The sequence below is a fragment of the Podarcis raffonei genome, chromosome 12 (assembly GCF_027172205.1).
Source record: "Podarcis raffonei isolate rPodRaf1 chromosome 12, rPodRaf1.pri, whole genome shotgun sequence".
NCBI lineage: Eukaryota > Metazoa > Chordata > Lepidosauria > Squamata > Lacertidae > Podarcis > Podarcis raffonei.
The window spans coordinates 23278529-23299980 of record NC_070613.1 but is presented as its reverse complement, the minus strand read 5'-3'; the positions used below and the strand labels follow the sequence as shown (position 1 = coordinate 23299980).

Genomic DNA, 21452 nt, shown 5'->3' with positions numbered 1-21452 from the left:
AATGATAGTTAACTATGGCTTAAAGCTGAGTGTACAGCACGTTGACGCACACAGGGAAAATTGCTGCTTCTCTGCTCCTGCCATGCTACTAGGAGCTAAACCTCTTTGATTCTCCATCACTCCTGCTGTGCTGGGAGCTAAGCCATGGTTTGGCTTACTGTTACATCTGCATCCCAGCTCATGGTTTGTCTCCCCAAACAAACCATGAGTGAGTGGTAAGCCAAAAAGAAACCTTGGTTACAGCTTGTGGCTGTTTGAAGAGCAACAAACCATGAGCCTAACAGTAAGCCAAACTGTGGCTTAGCTCCCAGTAGCACAACACAGCAGGAAGATGAAGCAGCCATGATTTTCTTCCTGTTCATCCACACACCACAGCGTTATTGTTTTGTTGCATTTGTACTTTTCAATATTGATTCCTTTGTTTATTGTATATTTACTTTAAATAAGGAAAATATAAATACATGAGAGAGACATCAGGGCACACACCAGAACAAAAGAAGAACTACATTTCAAAGGCCAGACATACCTAACTGGTTACTGTCTAGATAATACCAGTATATCCCAACATCCAATATCTGGCAATTGTATATTGATCACCAAGTGATCATGGGTGCATAATAAGCCCTGCAAAGGAAGTAGTGACAAATGCTTATTTTGTATCTCATCCACACACACACTTTAAAGAAAGCTTGGAATGTAAATTGCTAGACAAACCACCAGTAGAAACTGGAGTCAGCTCCCATCCCCCTCTTAATCCAATTACAGCTCTTACACAGTTTCCTACCCCAGCTTATTATGTCTATATGACAAAAACATTAGCTATACGCCACAAAATGTAAGACCTCAAAAGGAAAGAGACATAAAGAAATAATTGAATGCTTTCATGGCAAAAGGCGAATTTAAGAGCTGGGCAAGAAATGAAGATTTGCAGAAATGGTAGTATACTTACAGACAGGATTAAAATTGAATCTCAAAGATCAATATTTCATAGGTGGTGCCTATTTCCATAGTGTGTCATAGTAGCCTGTTTCTAATGACAGATGGTTGGAACTCACTTATTCACCAATTATTTTAAGGAGAATACATTATTTTAGTCCTTAGAAAACTATTGGTGGTAGGAAATATTTGCAGGGTGAAGTTTTTATCTGCCTGGGTCTTTTCTTGTTGCAGCCTGCCTCCAGTTTAACAGCTGTGGGCCATGTGTCACAGCTCAGATTGGCTTCAACTGCAGCTGGTGCAATAAACTCCAAAGGTAAGAAAAGCTAGTTAATTCTGGCCTTTGATATACAATGGCGCTGATAATGAATCCATTTTTCTCTTGCCCTATATAATGCATAGGGATTCTTTTAATTGGGCTGATTTATTTCCTACTGACAACTGAAGTGATGGTTTTGACCTTTCAATTTGCGATATATAAAGTATTAAGGTTCCTTCCTCAGAATCCCTGTAGGACCAGCCAGCATACTCTACGCTTAGGGAGAAAGGTTCATTCAGTAAGCATTGACCTCCGGGGCAATGTACCCTTTACCATAGGCTTCTAAACCATGGTTTAGAAGACCGGGAACGTGTTGCTGTGTCAAAAGAGAAAATAGACTGGAACAGCCTTATAGGTCCTTGGACTTTTCTTAATATTCAGGGCATTTCCAGATGGGCCACATTTTTGCTTGAGTTAAATTGTTGCATGGTTGTTGCAAGAAATTGAAAATCTGTCCTTTAGCTAGGTCCTCTCTTTGCTGATCTGCCTACATATTTTGTTGCAGGGGGGTGGAATGTATTCCTTCTTAGTGTGCTTTTTCTGATAGTAACTGCTGTGTGAAATGCGGTTCCTTCAGGTCTGTGACTAACTGACAGATGTATGCTGGTGAGGAGCACCACAACTCTGGTTTCTGCCCCCTGCTCGACATTATCTGCACCATGTTGTGCCTCTATCTCATTTCCATTTTCTTTTCTCAAGGGAGTTTACTCCCAGGAAACTATGCACAGGATTGTATTCATTCATGCTTACCCTAATAAACTGAGCAGTACGCTATGAACTGCTGCTCTTGGGTGGGTGGGTTCATGTGTATATGCATATCTGTGTTAAATAATGGCTCGACACGGTTGCCTACATATTTAGACTCTCTTTGAGAGTGTTCCTATGCCTATCTTTGGGGGAAGGATGTGGTGATTGTCATGATGAGTTCCTGCACTTCAAAATTTACCACTGGGTGAAACCTTTGAAGAAAGGCTGTCACTGACTCCCCTCCTCAAACAAATGCATCATGTGGGACCAATATGTTGTCCCACTGTTACAGAATCAAACACTATTACAGCCGTACCTCTACTTATATATCCCTCCGGATACGTAAACTTTGGGTTGTGAATGCGGCAAACCTGAAAGTGTATACTTCCGGGTTTCACCACGCACACATGCGCAGAAGTGCTTTATCGCACCATGTGCAGAAGCGGCGCCTCCAAATACAGACATTTCAGGTTGCAGACAGACCCCCAAAATGAATTAAGTTCGTATCCGGAGGGTCCACTGTATACTGTTCATATGTTTTACAGAAATGGGTACAAGTGTTTGTGTAAAAGAGTCTACACTTGGTAGTTTCTACAGCTCAGGTGTTGGGTACACAGACTGTAAATCTGTGAGTGTTACATGTGAGTAACTGCACATGTGTACGCTGCAACTATTTCTGTAGTCAGGTATACAGATTGTACACTCATTTGGGTCATCGGGAAATATTGACATTGAATGTTTCACTGTTTCATCCAGTATGGCAGCAGTAGGGACAATTTGTAAGTCACAAAATAGCTGGAATATAAAGAGCACAATCATTCTACACAGTCTTAGCTTTTAAAACGTTCCCCAGCTGCTGACCTTGGTTAGCTTGAATGAATTCAACAGAAACTCCTGTTATGCAAGCTTGGCTGTATTAGTGCTTCATTTTTGCTTTAGGTTTTGTTGCGCTTTTAGCCCAAGAAATTAGATTCAGAAATTCTTGTCGTTAGTGAAAGGAAAATGTACAAAGAAAATAAGACTTTTAGCTTTTCTGGGGCTTGCAGAGATCTAATGAGGGTCTGGGAGAGAACAAAGAGTCACTGACATTAAAAGGTTGCCTATGTTCTTTGGAAGTCTGAGTGTTTCTTCTTGGGATGAGTTTTGTCATTCAGTTTTCCCCTTTGAGATCAGTTAATTAATTTGTCAATTAGTTTTGGCAACAATATTTGACATATATTATACATATTATACCTAAATAAAATATCTTCATAGAAGATTATGACCCAGAGCCAAACAGACCTGCATGTAACAAAAGCAGCAGTATTGTATTAGGCTTCCCCCATCACTTTTGAAATCTAACTTACCCCATGTCCTGACTGTGTTATAGTGGGTGCTCCTGGTCCCCCCCCCCCATTTTTGCAGCATTCTCACAACTTCATTGACATCAAAATGCCAGGGCATATTCCAATGTAATCCCTATTCATGTTTCATGAAGAAAATCCACAAATCAAACAAAATCACAGTTGCCAATGAGCTGTTTTTGGATATCCCAATGGCCTGTTACCAAATTTAGCCCTTGCCTGGAAGCACTCGGTGCACATTTCCCCATAAACCAAATCATTTGCATTGTGTGTAACAATAGCTTCCTTACAAGCCTAATCCTTGTTACCAGAATCTGAGTGTGCGTGATTTGGGTTGGTCAGCAAAGGAAGTTCAAAACATGCTAAGATTTTGTAAGATGTAGCCATCTTTGTTAATGTTGTAGCTTCCAGTCCATATGCACTCAGGCACACAGTTCTGTCCTTTCCAGCACAGTTCCCAATATAGCTTCTCCCTCCAGTGCCCAAGACTGCAGATGTCTGAAATAATCTGTGAGCATTTGGGGAAGGATCCAGGTTTCCCTAGGGAGAGTCAACAGCTTGGATCCTGAGTTCCCATGAGCTCTCAGGATGCTTCCTCTAGAGGAGGGGTGAGGAACCTTTTTGGCCCAGCAGGCCAGATCCTTATCTCCCCACCTGGCTATCTCTGGAGCTGTTGATCACTTGTAGAGTGAATGGCTGGAGGCCCTCACAAGTAGACCCCTAAAATTCTAGGTCCCAGCCTCTTCCCCCACATCCCCACAATGCATTATGCAATGGTTTGGTGATTATCATTTCTGATTTGATCTGAAAACTAGCTAGAAAGAATTCACTAGCCCCCCATGCTTTTCCTACTGCCATGTTCACTGATAAAGGGAAGAACTGGCAGAGATGTTGGGGTGTATGTGTCTCTGTGTTTCATGGTGGCGGCGGCGGGTGGGGGAGAAGTTTTGCTTTTTAAAAACAGCTAAAACCCCACAAAATTATCTCCTGTGTTTTTAGAGCATGCTGCGTGTTGTAAATGATTGCCTTTGGTAAAGTATGTCATTGTCCCGTTGCTTCCAATAAAGAAAAGTGTGCCAGGGTGGGGGTGGCCTACTCACAAATCCCTATGGGTAAGAACGGAAATGCCTCTAAATTGATTACTGCTGTTTCATTGCATTTGTCCATTTCCTCATTCACAGTATTACTGCTTTTATGAACTGCAATTTCCATCAAATAACATGGTCTTGGAGTTTTAGCTCCTGTTGTGGAAAAATGGTACCTTTTGCATCAAAATAGAACATTTATTTGAAAACCAAAGAGCCCTTTCCAACATCACAAATTAGTGTTTAGCATCAAACCAGCATGGGGTGGGGGGAGTTTGGCGGCAATTTGTGATGGTACATTGTATTAGAATAAAATAAAAACCAGCATACCTGCTCATCCGAGTTTAGACCAGGGCCTGAGTTCATTCTGGGAAGATCAGGAGTCTAAGAGAGGTGTAACAGTTGGGTATTGCAGTTAAGCAGCATGAGATGAGATTGTAATAAGGCAACAATGTGGTTGCCAGTGTGGTGTAGTGGTTAAGAGCGGTAGTCTCGTAATCTGGGGAACCGGGTTCGCGTCTCCACTCCTCCACATGCAGCTGCTGGGTGACCTTGGGCCAGTCACACTTCTTTGAAGTCTCTCAGCCTCACTCACCTCACAGAGTGTTTGTTGTGGGGGAGGAAGGGAAAGGAGAATGTTAGCCGCTTTGAGACTCCTTAAAGGGAGTGAAAGGCGGGATATCAAATCCAAACTCTTCTTCTTCAACAAACACAGCTAGAAATGTGACCACAGGCAGTGTGTGGTAATGCTCCAGTCCCGTAATCTGCACTGGCATGACACCTCCACGCATGCATTTCTTTGCGCATCTAGACTAGCTCTAAGAGTTTAGCTACATGGTTCACAAAGTAGAGTGGAGCAACCACCTTACCCTGCCATCTCTGAGAATTGGATTTTAATTTTTTTAAAAAGATTACAAGGAAGTAGCATTTTTCTTTCTCCCAAGATGCCAGAGGAGGCAGTTATCAGAGCAGGTATTCTAGCAACTCAGGTTAGAGGAGGGTTCAGGTTAACGTCAACAGCAATGCATATATACTTACCTGCTATCATATAACAGGTTAAATGAGAACAGATGGACATTAGCAGATTACCAAAGAAATGCTACTTGGAACAGCCAAAATGCAGTGACAGAAATAGCCAATGGTCTTCATGGAACCATAAACTACAGCTTTTGGAACTGGATCTGCACCTTTTTTAAAAAAGGTGTATCTAATACGTGTGCAGCAAACCATTAAAAAATAAATCAAGTGATTATTATATTGAACAGGACGTAGAACCCATCCAGACATTGGACTTGTTTTCAACATCTTAAAGAGAGACACATTTTGAAAAGTTGTTTCCTTGACTTTACCCTCCATGACTTACTACAAAGAGCCTTTATGGCTTGAAAATCCATAAATTATGAAAAATCTAAAATTTTAGTCTTCGAAAGAAGATTCTCCCAGTCTAAATGGGTGCTGGATGGCCATAACCTTGAACAGGTAAAATACTTCAGTTACCTAGGGCTCACATTCCATCATACAGGATCTTGGAAGCACCATTGGCAAACCTCCCTTCAAAAGGCAGAGATTACAAAGCTAGCCATATATAGATTCTTCTTCACAAAGGGCGGCAAATATGTTCCAGCAGCCTTAAGGGTTTTCAACGCAAAGCCCATTTCCCAACTCCTGTATGCAGCAAATGTCTGGCATAATGGGGACCTGCCAAAGCTAGATGGCTTTCAGGCAAAATTTATACGATCTTTGCTGCAGGTACCTAACTGCGTCCCCAACTCTGTACTTCTGCTGGAAGCTGGTGAATGCCCAATTTCAGCTAGAGCGTGGTGGGCTGCCCTAAAACATTGGCTCAGGATTTCAGTGTTTAATCTAGGGAAGGGTCTGTACCAAGATTTGACCAATGAGGAATTTGTCAGCAAATGGCAGAAAACCATGGCTAAAAAAGCCACCTCTATTGGTCTGTCTCCTCCCCAACTGTATTACCTGGGTTATGAAGGTGCCCAAAAGGTTTTAAAGCAAAGATTATGGGACAATGCACACAGTGACTTGCGATCTTGATCACATGCAGTCTGTAGTCCGCTGGCAGCAGGAGTTCAATATGGGTATGTCTTTGAGTTAACATCTTACATCAAAAACCTGACAGTACCTAACTATTGAAGGCTTTTCACCAAAGCCAGACTAAATGTCTTCCCCTCTGCAGTGCTGGATGGTAAGTTGAGAGGAGTTCCCTACCAGGACAGACTTTGCTCATGTGCTCAAGACATCGATTCCATAAACCATATTTTGTTGCATTGTGCGAAGTATGAGCAGGCCAGGGCTGAACTGATACTACCCTTGCTGGTGCCTTTCCCGGGAAAATCAGAGGCTCACTATGTCAGGTTCCTACTGGAAGACCGGACAAAAGCTAGAACGTTGGCAGTGGCAAAGTTTTTATCGATGGTTGCAAGAACAAATGAGCCCTATATTCTAAACAAAATGCTTGATTAATCTGGAGGTAGGCTGTATGAACTGTGTATTGATTTGTAATGTTTTGTTGGGTCTCTGGACCGTAATAAAGATTGCTGCTTGAAAATTTCATCCTGTGCCATTTACTTACCAATAGAACAAAGATGTTTCCAGGTCTGCCATTGTTTCTGTTTGCAATCAATTTATGTTGCATGGTTTCCTCTATACCTTCTTCCTCACCCACCCCTAAATTACACCTCTGTTTGGACTGCAAACTGTGGAAGATTTAGGCATTATCTTTTGCATTGTCCCATATATATGACCTGCTCTTTTCCTATGAATATTTTCTTCAAGTTCCTTACAGCTAAGGAAAGGGCAAAAGAATAAAAATTAAAACTCCCATTTGACCTTTTTTTAAAAAAAATCAGGAACAGAAGCCCATAACTTATGACGAAAATAAAATTCCCACTGTGCAATAAGGACAAACACTTAACATGTGAAGTATCCAGTTTTGCTGTAGTGGCACAAAACCTGAAATGTGCTTTTGCAGAGGAAAATGAGCTTCCTTGTGAGAGGCACCTCTTATCCTTAGTTGTATAAAAGCTTTTATTGACTGGATGTCTGCGTGTTTTGTCACGATAATTGTAATGACCTTTAGTAAACTGATTGCCTGATTTTCTAACACAAAAATGTGAAAGCTGTGCCCCTCCAGACATTATTGGACTCCATCACCCCAGCCAGCATCATTAATGGTCAGGAACAGCCAATGGGCAGGGAGGTGGAGTCCAGCAACATCTGGACGGCCAGAGGTTCCTTATCCCTGTTACACTGGTACCTCGGGTTAAGTACTTAATTCGTTCTGGAGGTCAGTTCTTAACCTGAAACTGCTCTTGACCTGAAGCACCACTTTAGCTAATGGGGCCTCCCGCTGCCACCGCGCCGCCGGAGCACGATTTCTGTTCTCATCCTGAAGCAAAGTTCTTAACCCAAGGTACTATTTCTGAGTTAGCGGAGTCTGTAACCTGAAGCATATGTAACCTGAAGCATATGCAACCCGAGATACCACTGTATAAAACTGCACACAGGATCTTATCATGGAAAAAAAATTGCCTTATATTGCTGTATGTGAGGATCTGAAGTTGCTAATGGTTCTCTGCCACTTCTATTTTCCCATTTTGGTCTTCATTGTTGCTGTCTACATACAATTTGGAAGGGTTTTGCTTTGACTCTAGATGTCTCATCAAACACTTGTCGTTGAGGTGATTGGTTGCCCTAATTTGCTGCCCTAATTTTCTTAGGTTTAGCCAAGCATGTATACAGAAGTACTAACTGATATACCATTGCTGAGCATCCATAACAGCAAAAGCGTTTATGGGCAGGCTTGATTAAAGGGCAAGCAACATGTGCCCTGCTTGCTCATACTAATGAAATAATTAGTTCTCTCGAAAATAAAGGTAATTGCCCAAGAAAGAAATTAAGTTTAAGTTTATAAACGGACACTAAGCTAACGTGGACTTGAATGTAAATGGCAGTAGCACAGGTGATGCTTTGTAAAGTTATTATATTGAAGTTTACTGGGGCATAAAACTGTAGGGTCATAGGTAGATACTTACCTAATACAAAATCACCTATTATTTGAAAATGCAGTATTGATATTTTGACAATTGTGTAGGACAGTGGAGCTAATCTGGATCTGGATCACAGAGATCCATCAGGCATATTTCGTGGGAGCACAATAAACCTTCCTGTGATATGGAAGCTTTTCTGATTGTTTGAGAGAGCTTTCCCTGCCTTCTTTAGAGTGGGTGTGTATGGCTACACATACAGATATGCTGTGTATGGAACTGTTGATACGAGAGAGTGCAAGCTTTCAGTTTACCCTGAACAATATAGTAGGCTCACATGATTGGCATCAACTGTATTTATGGATTGCTTGCATTTAGATGATACCAAATATCTTTGAAGCAGGGCTGCACTTTTAGCTCAGGTCTTCTTCCTTAATTTTAAATTCATTTATTTTCACTGACTGTTCCCATAGGTACCACAATTTGAAACTGTGATATCAAAAAGTTCCTCTTCCCCCACAAAAAAGTCATTAAAAAGGGGGGAGAGTGACCACACTTATAGGTTTTCTGCTGTGGTTCCGAAAGATTATTGTGGCCCCCACCACAGCAAAATTTCCCCCTTTTTAAATGGCCACACACAATTTTATACATCAGACACACCAACTTTGACATGCAGCCCCTCAACTGCTGATCATGGACCTATGCAGTCCTTGGCTTGAACAGGGTTAGCCAACCCTGGTTTAGGTCTCATAAGGTCCTTATGGCCCAATGCACAGTTGTAGCAAACACTTTGAAAGCAGGTAATTTTCCAGCTATCTTCTATATATTTAAGTATTTGAAGGTACATGTTTACATACATTCATAAAGCTTTCTGTCTATGACTGAATATATTTATGTGTCTCCATGTGGAAGTGTTTCCCAAGTTGGATGCAGCCTGGAGACCAGCATAAACACTGTGTGGGAAACTAGCTATGTGCGGCCTCCCTGATTGTAATAGCACATGACTTCCTCTGAGGGAGACTGGTCCGGTTGCATCTGGTCATTCCCATGGTGCTTCTGCGCTTTTGTTTTGCAGAGTTTCTCCCACGCTGATTTGTACTTGGACAGAGATAGCTAAAGGCACATGTGCTATATTCCTGTGACTGCGATTTGTCTTAACTGTTTTTAATATTGAATTTTAAATTGTTGCAACCCGTCCGGGGACATGCTGCTGAAGGGCGGGTAATAAATTTAACAACAACTGCTACAGATCTGTCATGCAAGGTGGATAGGTGCACTAAGCAGGCAACTTGCCAATGAAATATGCAAACATGCTCCCTCCTACATATTTCTAAATGAAATGGGGAAACATTTACATGCAGGCTAATGGTGGACAGATCAGTCTGTATTTTATCATAATACGTGCATTTTTAAACACGTTTTATCATAAAATACACATCCGTTTACACATTCACCTTTAAGCAGAGAACAGTATCACAAAATTCAGAGAAGTGCATCATCCGAAGGATAATCTTGTTCCAAACCATTTGGAACAAGGTGAGAATTAGGTTGCTTCACTTAATAACGCAGAGCAAATGAAATTCTCCTCCAGTGCTAAAATGGGTGCATTTTAGATTCCAGTAACAACACGAACTACGAAAGGTTACATGAAAAGCCACCCTAGATATTTTTTGTTGCTGACTCCTCCAATGCACGCATTATATAATAGCAGTAATTAAACCATTTGCTTCCCACCTCTAGGTGTAATGAGTGCTAATGGGTATTCCTAATGAGAAAACTGATGAGCCCCTACTCTTCTATAATTCATCAGTAATCAGCATTTGACTGTTTTTGCTGTGTGTTCACTTTAATTTGACTTTGCATTCATCTAAAGACAAATGTAACCCAGAGGGGAAGGGGAAAAAACCCAATATGCCTTAAACTTAGAGCCCACACCATCCAAGCTCAATGAACAAACACCATCTGTCATAGAACCTTCAAGGCTTTCCTTAGCTTGTTTCTTGTCTGTGTTGATTAAATCAGTCTAAGAGTTTTACTGCGTTCATCTGCCTGTGTCAATCGGCCTTTCCGATTTGTCTAGGCTTTCCACATCTGGAATAGGAGGGCAGCCATTCAATATGGATCTGCTAATGCTCTTGCCAGCGGCAAGCATGGGCTTTTTTTTTATTCTGGTGAGCACATTTATGGTGCCTGTCCCAGCCCCAAGTAAGAGGTGAGTGGGAGGATCTTCCCTAGTCTCGTGATCTCTGAGAACTTCCAAAGCTCAGAGCTTGTTGTGATGGCTATATGTGTCCTCCAAGACCAGGGGCACCATGCTTCTGAATACCAGCCACTAGAGAACAGCAGCAAGAGAAGGCTCTTGTACTCATGTCCTTCCCATAGATATCTGGGAAATAAGATGCTAGCCTAGACAGATCTTTGGCCTTATCTAGAAGAATTCTTCTTATGTTCCAACCCTAAATCTGGTGGCAACTAAAAACGTAGCCAGCCCATCAATATAGTGTGTATTCTTATGCATGAGGATTAGATGGATTTATATCCTGAAAGATGGGATATAAATGATTGATGGTCAGAGTTAGGCCTGAGGTCGTCATGGAATGTGAACACTCACTAATAATACCCTTTAAACAAAATTAGCAACAGACAATTTTTTCTGGATCCACTTAGTTCCATGAAAATTAATAGATGTTGAGTTAAATCCTGATGAATTGGTTCCATTGATTTCAGATTTGCAAGGCTTATTGAGGGCAGTAACTCATGTTCACATTGAATTAGACACTGCTGTTGGTAAATGGCATGGAAGCAATATGCAGGTGACACCAAGCTCTTGTTTCTCCAGGTGAAGGTGTGCAAGTGCCAGATTGGTGTCTGGAGGCAGTAATGGGCCGGTTCAGGGTAAATAAACAGAAACTGAATTCCAGCAAGATAGAGGCTCAGATGGTAGACAGATCCATGTCGAGGATTTGGATAAAAGGTCTGTGCTAGATGGGTTTGCCCTCACCTGAAGGAACAGGTTTGTTGCTTGGTGATACTTCCTGATTCTGCACTATATACTCAGGTGACCTCAGTAGCAAGAAATGTGCCAGCTACAGCCATTACTGGAATGGAATAGTTTAGCAACAAGTACCATGCCCTGGTAACTTCATGTTCAGATTATTATAGTGTGCTGTGCATGAGGAAATCTGTAAAGACTGTATGGAAGCTACACCTAGCGTGGAGCACAGCCACCAGGGGTGTGAGTGGTTGTTTTATTTGGGACCATGTAAGACAAATATTGCACAAACAGTGTTCACTCCCTATATGCTACTAGGCACAATTCAAAATTTTCTTGCCCAGTTAAAAAGCCCTGAATTATTTGGGTTCCATGTACTTGAAGGAGAACCTCTCCCATTATCTGCTGACCTTTGCCTTAAGATCTTCTGAGGAGACCTTCCTTGCAATCCCACTGCCAAGGATACCATATAGGGAGGTGGTGTGGAGACGAGCCTTCTCAACTGTAGGGCCCCTTCAGCACAACTCTGCAAGGTTGACTCACTCCTTACTGAATTTTAGGTGGGGTGTGAAGACACACCTTTTTAATCTGGCCTACAGGACAGAGTGATGCTGTCTACTTTTTAGTGTCTTCAAGTTTACAATGCTGAACACTAGCATTTTTAGAAATTATATTTTATTTGATACCCGTTACCCTCCTTCTGATAAATCATTCGTTCGATTTTGCTAGTATCATCGTTTCAGCTCATTTACCTGGGTTTACCTTGAAATCAATGGGACCAGCTTCTGAGCAGACATGCATACCATTGAGAACAGTTCCCAGACTTTAAAAATACCTCTTCTCTTCCTGTGGAACAAGATTCATTGTGGACTCAGCTGAGCATTTGATTTGAACGATGTTCAAAAAATACGTCCCTCCTCAATACACTTAATCCTTCACCCACTTTTCCAACCACACAAATATGTACAGGCCTCAGCGTACCCTGAAGTCTGTTCACATATTGTTGCAAACTAACAAATTCTGAGACAGTACATGCCACTTAACAGCCTTTAGCCTCTCTCCTGGTCTAAAGTCAACAGTGCTGCTTAGAATCTTTTCGTTTCTTTGTTGCTGACAGACCATGGCTGTTATAAAGAGATGGCCCTGGGGGTCCAAGCCGTGGGTCTCCTGCCCCACTACTGACCCTTTTTGTAAATTGTTTCTGGCTGTGTTGTCTAAATGAGGGTTGCCACATTTTTCCTGGCAGCGCCCCTTTGCCCTTCGCAGCTCTTTGGTGGGCAGGAAACATTCTCAAATGAAACATGCTGAATCCATCCCAGTATGCAGAAATTTCTAAAGATGTTGGTAGTTTTTGACCTCTCTCTTTTCACCATTATAAAAGGAGAAGATTTTTATTTTAAAAAATAACTTTCAGGTAGCATAGTAAATAAACAGCCTTATTTCTCTGTGCCAAAAATAAGGACAAATGACCCCCTAGGAGACCTCAAGATGTTTACTGCTTCTTTCTGTCTCTTACATTCACTACCCTGGAATAAATCTGCTCTGTTCCCTGTGGTTCCCTATCAAGAGCCACTAGCCAAATCAAACCATCACCATTATGTCTGTAAACATCTCTTAACTCCCACTGCAACTCCTAACATCACATTTCTGTGTTCCATGTAAACAAGAGAAGCAGAGAATCCTCAGGTTTTTCCCCCCTCCCCTTCAAATAAGGCCCTTGTTCCCCTGTCCTCAAATGTGGTCTGTTAATTGCTTCTCCAGGAGCAGACTTGGGTCATCCTTTGAGAATGAAGTTGTTATAAAACGGCTGTGTTGACAGATGGTACAAATGGCATAACTAATCAAATCTACCATGGTGTTTTCATGGCAGTGGGGAATTATCGCTGTGCCAGTAAATGAAAGGCTTATTAAATGTTGTGTTCTAAGCAGGAAATACATTGTAATGATAGCTTACAGAGTCGTAATTTGGGGATGCAACAATGATTATATGCTCTGTGACGGATGAGTCTCTGACATATGCCTTGGAAACATTTTGCAGATAGCTTCACTTGGAGCCAAAACTATCACTTCTGATAATGCAGCTTTTCAGTAAGGCTTTTTAGGTTCACCAGTGCCTCAGCAGAAAGTGTCAAATAAGCAGCGCCCTTAGGTCTTTCAAGTTCCTTAGGGCAGAGTAATCCAGATAACTTGCTTGTTCCACATGTTTTGGTCAGGAATTAGTTCAGTTCCTCTCATGCAGTGTAGGCAGGCAGTTAATAGACAGAGATTTCCTGCTTTAGTAGTGCAGAAAGCTGCCTTGATTTGTGCAATGGGACTTAACTTCCTGGTAAGTGTGGATAAGATTCCATGCTAAACCGTGGTCTAACACCGTGTGTACACATCTCCGCACACTGCCTCTCCCTTCCTCTCCCTCGCCCCTAGTGCAGGACTTCTGCCTAGTTTAGTTTCATATTCATCAAGGACTCTCAGCTGAGTGTTAAGGTGTGAGCCAGTTTTTGTGGCTTAAAACGAGCCATGGTTGATGAAACAAAATAAATGAATGTGTTTTGCTTTTGTTATTTTTAAAAAAATTGCAAGCATTGAATAATTTCTGTCAATATAGCACTGGGTTGATTTCCATAGTTGAGCAACATCTCATGTGTAAGTTGAGCTTGATTACGCCACACCTTCTTGCTTAATAAGTTACATAGTTGCAGCACTTTCCTATTCAAGATCTCAAGCCACCTTAAAACAATTAATGACAATTCTTGCACTGTTGGATGCTCCCTGGGAATAATTAAAGCATAATTCTACCAGCTGCTTTGAAATGCACTCCTTGTATATCATACACTATAATTTGGTGTCAACCTCATTAATTTTCAGTTAATTAGAGTAAAAGTTTATGGGCATCCCACGTCTTTGCAATAAAAAAATGGAAAGTTCAAGGAAAGAATTTCTTCAAAAGTTGCTTTTGAGACTGTTTTGGATGGGTTCTTGCCTAAAATCTGGCATGCACTGATCAGACATTTATGGATTCCTTGATATCTCTGATCGCCTAGTATGATGAAACAGAGCCATATTGCTTGGTACAGTGTGTTCTTTGTAGTATGGCTTTATACAAAATGAAGGGAAAATGCTGGCCAGAATAAATTAAATTGGCTTAAATCCACAGGCTTGAGATCAAACCTTAATCTCCTGCTGCATAGTAAAATGAAACAATTAACTATCCATAGCAAAAAGACACTGACATGTCAAATTGTCTAATCGTGAAAATTAGTTCCTTATAGGGAGAATTAATCATTTTGACTTGGAATATCATCCTAAATGAAGTGAATACTCTGTTGATCATAAAGGTTTAACAGTAAAGGACTTACTTTCCCCTTCCCTCTCTCCCCCCCTCTTCCCTCTTTATCCAACCAATCTATTTTTCATTTGCATCCGGATCGCTTTAATCCCTTACCATCGTTTAAAGATGTTCCAGTGGATTTGATCGTCATCGGCAAGACTGGGTAGATGGTGGATGCCCTGAAGAGGTAATGTTTTGACATCCCATATTTAATAAATATCTTTTGTGAACAGCTGGGGCAGTAAGTAAATAAACAAACAAACCTGAGATTATGGTCCTGATCCAGAGATACAACTTTCCCCTGCTAACCAATGTTGAAAGGAGAATTTGGGGGATCAGCTTCTCCCTGGAGATAATCCAGGTTGACAGCTGAACATCTGCTCCATCACTATTGCCATGAGCACCTGATGCTGGTTACAAGTGTGCCTCTCCCTCACATTCCCTAACAGTATCTTTTGGGCATGGATTCTGAATCCCAGAGTATTCTCCATGCATAACGACCTTGTCATTTTGGAATGCATGCTAGAATAGCTGTTAATGACATTTAAAGATGATGAGTAGGTGTTGTTTTTTTTTAAGATTTAGCAATGTTTCTTTTTATTAGTTATTCATGGTATGGGAAAAGATGAGATGTGCTATAAATGCTGGAGAGTAACAAAATGAGTGGCTTAGTACCAAAGTACTAGCCTGCCAATTGTTTTGTAGATACTGATGTTCTTGTATGTCAGGTCACGCTGGAGACTAGCCCTGGATTATGTTTGGAAGGCCTACGTCTCAGCTTTAGAGTGTTACGGAAAAATCTAGGTGCGAGGCTGCTCAGTCACCCAGCTCGTCGAGCAGAGCCCGTGGGTCCCTGCGGAATAAAGGAAGGAATCCAGCCACCAACCAGAGCAAATAGCTGTAGACCAAAGTTTATTGTGCAACAGGTTCAAAGAGGATTTTTGAACCCCGAGGATGGGGTGACAAGGACTTTTAAAAGTTTCTATCTTATCCCAGCATACAGTTCATTAAGCATCATCACTACATCATTGCTACCTCATTGCTACATTAGAAAAGGGGAGGGTTATACATGATTAACATAGGAGGGATGTGTTGGGGCAACAGGCGGATACAGGATATGTACATTCTAAGCACCTACTACAAAGGGACAATAGAACTTTGGTTTGCATAGTCTTCCACCTGGGCGAGTCCTGAGGAGTGCCTTTGCCCAGTGATTGACCCCTATGAGTACCTTCCTGTGAGTATGTGACCTCTCGCTTGAGGGATTATGGTGAGGACCGAGTGGCCAATGAAGCAAATTGGCACTGGAATGAAGGAAACTAGCAAAGGAGTTGATTTTATATGATTTTTAAAGCTAGGTAACTTCCCTGAGCTGTCAAGTCAAAAGGATACATTTATGCATAATATTTGTAACATTTAACAACTTTAAAGATATGCGCCCCCCCCAATTTCCATAACAAGAGCATGTGAAATAATGATAAACAAATAGGGGTAGCCAGCATGGGACCCTACTATCAGCCCCAGCCAACAATGTTCAGGGATGAAGGGAATTGTGTAGCGCAACAGCCACTGATGTATGTGGCCCTTCCATGACAAATCAGCATTCCCAGCATAGCAGAGAATCTGAGCATGCCCAGAGATCCTTCCCTCCTCCAACTTGGTCACTGCAATTCATCCTCACCCATCTTACAGTTTTCTGCACTGCCTCTCTCCCCCCTTTTTTTTAATCAAGGCAGAGAGTATTCTGTCTTGGTTTTTTTTGTTTTTTTAAAGTCTTGATTTAAGGTTTCCATTTTCACTCACTCCGGTCTGACATTTTGTGCTTGCTTTAGATGTCTGTAGATCAGAGACAAATGGCCTTCATTGAGAACCAATTTTCTCCTTTCTTGTTTGTGTTCCCCCCTCCCCCCCTCCCGGCTCTGTAGTCTAAAGATAAGATTTGTGAGAAGAATGTAGACACGACGCAAATGCCTCCTCATACCACTATCCAGCAGACAACAATGAGATTCAGAGTTTTAACCACTACCAAAGGAGCCACGACATCCCATCTGCCAACTAGCCTACCCACAGAAGGTAACTTAAACTGGAAGGGGTTATCTGTTGTGCTAAGCTTCCTAGGGCGAAAACCTCACATGACATCAGCACATTGGGGGAAAGCAATCCTCACGTAGTGATTCTGATCCAAAGATACTACAAACCAAGGGAGGGCCAGTGGCTGAATGCAGACCTCCTGGCCTCTCTCTCTGATCCATGGAATTCTTCATGAGCCACACCCTGCACCCGCCATGAGGGGTTCTGTCCTCAAACTCTGATCAACCCTCATGCTTGCCTGAACGGAGGCTAGAGAGGGTTGTGTGAGTGTGGAAGGAAAGCACCTGTACAAAGGTAACATTAACATTCTGGCGTCACGCAGGGCATGTCATTTTAGGGGTTCAGGATGAAAGTTAACTTTTGCACATTTCTTCAGTGAGAGATCTTAAAAATACCATTTTTTGCTGTGAAGAATTGAAAACTGCTATTATTTTTTGTGATTGGACAACATTTAGCTTTGTAAGTTTATTTTTGATGAAGCACATGAACTACTTTTGGAAAAACAAAAGAATTTTACTTTTACCTTCTGAAAATGACAGGTAATGTTAAAATAACAACAACTGCAAGCCCTTGGCAATAATTTTTAATGATTTCCATGCAGTTCTGCACACAGTTTACTTACCAGGCGAAACTAAGTTACATTAATTTAACAAAATAACTTTTGAATTCCCAAGTCGTGTTACAAGTTCTTAGCACCCCTCATTTGGGGAATTTGAAACTGGAGAGCACAACACCATCTCCTCTTGATGTCAAGAATCCTTAGTTGCTTCAAAAAACTGGAGAATGCTAAATTACTGTATATTTGTAGTACAGAAATGCTCTTAAATTACTGATGTGCACAGCCTACTGTGAATGTGGGACCAAATAGAATACCAAAGGTAAACTGGAAATAATAAGAATCACAAGTAAAGCATTATATCAGATTTTTATGCAAAGTTCTGTGTTCTAATAGCTTTGATTTTCTTTTTCTAGATGATACCAAGATAGCGTTACACCTAAAAGATAATGGAGGTAAGAGCAGCTAATCTTTGTGTTCAAATAATGCCAGCTACATTCCATGGAACCACATTAATCTGTCTCAGAAAAACCTTGTCCTGAACCCACAGGAGAAGTCACTTGCATTATTATTATTATTATTATTTTATTTTATTTTTTGGTACCACAATACTATGGAAGACATTCTAGGAGAGTACACAGTACATTATTATGTTATTGACATTAAAGGTAAAGGTAAAGGTACCCCTGCCTGTACGGGCCAGTCATTAAATGCATAATTCATTTCCCCAATTAGTCAAACATACTTGACACTGGTTTATTGATTTATGGAGTATATGCCCTGCTTTGCCTAACTAGGAAAACAAAGGTAGATGTAGGAAAATACATTCTAATAGAGAAAAGAATGGACTAATTTTGTCAGTCATGCCTCCATGACTTAGTTTTGGTTGAGGCCAGGGATGGGGACTACCATTAATCCCAGGCCGCATAGCCAGTGATCAGGAGTGGTGGGATTTAAGAGTCCATCAACACCTGGATGGTCTCATCCCTGGCCTAAGCTCAGATTTGATGAACTCATAAAGGTTCCAGAATTCTGTCTACCACAGTTACCCTTTCTTCTGTCTGGTTCCTTAAAAGAGCACTATCTCTTAAGAATCTCCTTCCCACCCAAGGTATCTTGTTAATGCATTTCACATCCTTGCACACTCCCAAAAGTTAAGTGCTCATTCCCTGTGTTCATATGGTCACAGAGGTTGCTGTAGCTTCTATTCTCTTCTTACTGTTCAAGCATGTGCCTCTGATGTTCCTAGTGCAAAACACATTTACTTGTGTAAAGGGAATTGGGGTTGCTTGTGCGTAAAGGGTGCTGCAGCTCTAGACAGCGTTGCCTGGATAAACCTTTCCCTGGCTGGACAGCCCTTTCTCCATGACTGTCTCAGTCACTGGCAGAATCCGTTAGTGGGCGTTTTCTGAACTTCTTCCAACATAAAAATTCCTTCACTCCAAGTCTCCGCCTAGCCTCTCTGCGCGGAAGTCTCCTGCGCAGAGTGGGCGTGCCCAACGGAGGTCCTGGGCTCTCCCTGCTGCTCTCTGTGGAAGAGTCTCGGAGCCCTCCCTCCGCAGCCTCCTCTTTCTTCCTGGTGTCCCTCCTATTTCCTTCCTCCAAGGAAGCTCTCTCTCTCTCTCCCTGCTGGTTCCTTCTCCTGCATCGTCAGGGAGCCTTACCTCCACCCTAGGCTCCGATGGCAGTTCCCTGACAACTTGCAAACTACTTCTGTGTCCATTACCTGTCAGCTTAGGCAGGCAAAGAGGACTACATTGCTCAACTCCTGACACTATAGAGGAAATTTGGGACAGAATAATAACTTGATAAGCCAGCAACAACCCTCCCATCCCTATTGATGGACTGTAGCTCTTCATCAGTCAACCACAATTAATTCTGTGTTTCAGAATGTCAAGGATGCTTTAGGAGTCAGTAATTCCCTCCCCCAACTCATTCTTTCATTTCCTTTTCATTTCATTCTTTATTTTTTAAGTCCCGTTGTTTATGTTCTGCTAGTAACCATGCTTCGGAAGCTTTTTTTTTTCCCCTTTCCCTTTTCTGAAGACAGAGCAAATCAGCCCTTAATTGCTTCTCATCTGCACTTCATTCTAGCACATTTCACAGCAAAGGTCAGAGTGTTCAACACTCAGTATGTTCTGATTGTGGCTTTCCAGGTCTAAAGAAGAGTTGCTGCATGCAATTTATAATACTGGAAATCAGTCATGTGTTGTTGTTGTGTTAACAGAAAACAGCAATAGATCTTTTCCTGTTATGGACTTCCTTTTCCCCAAAGGAAGAAATCAAAGCAAAAGCAAACCAAGTACATATAGTGATGATATATGAGATCAGATTTCTGAGTATTTCCATGGCCTTAGCTTTTGCTAGAAGCGTGTGGGCAAAAGGGCTGGTTTGCTTGCCTCCAGTGACGACCTGTAAAACTCTACATTACGCAGCATGGAATTTCAAGTCTGTGGATGGCTGACTTCTCGTGATTATTGTAATCATGCAACTCAGCTTAGAAGCGCTTGATTCCCTCCCGCCCCGGTCAGTCTTTCCTCAGCTTGTTTACGACCTGAGTTTTCTCTGAATGTCTGTGGGGCACTTCAGCATGGAAAGTCTTGTAAAAGTGGTAGTTATGTGAGAGCTTTGCTTATGCTGTTGGTTTCTTCCCAGTACTGCTTGAAACAAACAAACAAAATGGGGAGGAAGAACCAAATGCTAACTGCTACCTTTTAAATTGGGGGCTCTGTTCATGGTACAGCCTCAATTATGCGCTGCTTTTTATCCTAGCTCTCAGATTAGGCTGATAAAACTTCTCTAGCTGTGCTTTGTTAGCCTTTCAGGCAGACAATCCCAAGCCAGACAAATAAAAAGCCATCAGCTTCCCCAAAATAAGATCCTCTATTAAACTCTTATCGAATTGGAGAAGCGAGTTATATCTGATCAATGAGGCTGTGTCGTTACTTGGGCTCCGTTGGGGCGCCACAGTCAATACTTGATTAGAAACAACCAAAGGATTCTTAATAATCCTGCCATTCCTTTCACACTGTAACACTTAAGGCCATAATTTATCACATGGTGACTTAATTACTTTTTAAATCTTACTGCCGGCTTAGGTCAAACTATTCTGACCTTTTTATTTTATTTTATATTTATGGGGAAATCACCTGTAATTAAAAGCATTAAACCCCGTGGGAACGCTGAATGGTTTCTCGTTGTAAATTCCCCATTGCTTTTATTGGCTTCTCCTTTCGAAATACAGTTTATCCAGATGTGTGTTGTCTTTTTAAGGTACAGTCTGTCTCGCTATATGTCCTCCAGCTCAGCTTTTTTGGAATATTGTAAATGTTGATTGGTAGAGGCAGCAAAGCAGTTCTGTCTGGGTCTGCCCTAAGAAGGGGTGAGGGAAAAATTCAGTTTGTCTTTTAATGCAAATCTATTTAGTTTACATTTCCAGAAGCAATACGTGAACTGAGAAACAAGCTATCCTCTGAAATTCACGCTTCTCTGAATTTTGCAAAGCAGTTCTCGAGCCCAAAAAATATGTGGACCAAAATTGCACATATATGGGGACAATGTGTATTAAAATGCATGTATATGTGAAAACAACATTAGGATACATCACTTTCAGAAATGTGTATGTTAGGCAAAACTGCATACAAAAATGTGTATTTTAGAAGAGATGCACTTTTAAAATGCTGTTTTTGTGAGGACTTCTTTTTAATTGCAAAAAAATGTGGAAATCTGGTGAACTGAATTTAAGCTTGGAAGAAGGAGAAACCAAAACTGACAGATTGGTCCACCCCTGCTTTCAACCTCTTGAGCCATTTAGACCTTCTGTCCCGACTTTTAAAAAGTGAAATTTCAAGCTAGAACAAGTTGTGCTAAAGTTTAGTAATAGCTTCTCTTATCTGCAATACTTCGAAAGCGTCTGTTGCTCCCCCTGAAAATGTAAAGCCTTGAAAATTATTGTCAAAAAAGTAGTGTCAGTCATTCCAGAAGGTCAGTTTAGTAACTCTCCTCCACCACATTGCCCACTACTGCTTCCTGGTCTCATTGCCATCTTCTCATG

The 21452-nt window shown here is 41.5% G+C and overlaps 1 protein-coding gene across 2 annotated transcripts in view; it reads left to right on the top strand.

Annotated features, from left to right (window-relative positions):
* PLXDC2 (plexin domain containing 2) overlaps positions 1-21452 on the top strand; it is a 233670-nt gene that overhangs the window by 198227 nt on the left and 13991 nt on the right. For both annotated transcript variants that reach the window (XM_053359669.1, XM_053359670.1), the window contains 4 exons: positions 1171-1252; positions 14878-14938; positions 16677-16824; positions 17815-17853. In XM_053359669.1, coding sequence (XP_053215644.1) covers positions 1171-1252; positions 14878-14938; positions 16677-16824; positions 17815-17853 — 330 coding nt within the window. The remainder of the gene's footprint in view (positions 1-1170; positions 1253-14877; positions 14939-16676; positions 16825-17814; positions 17854-21452) is intronic.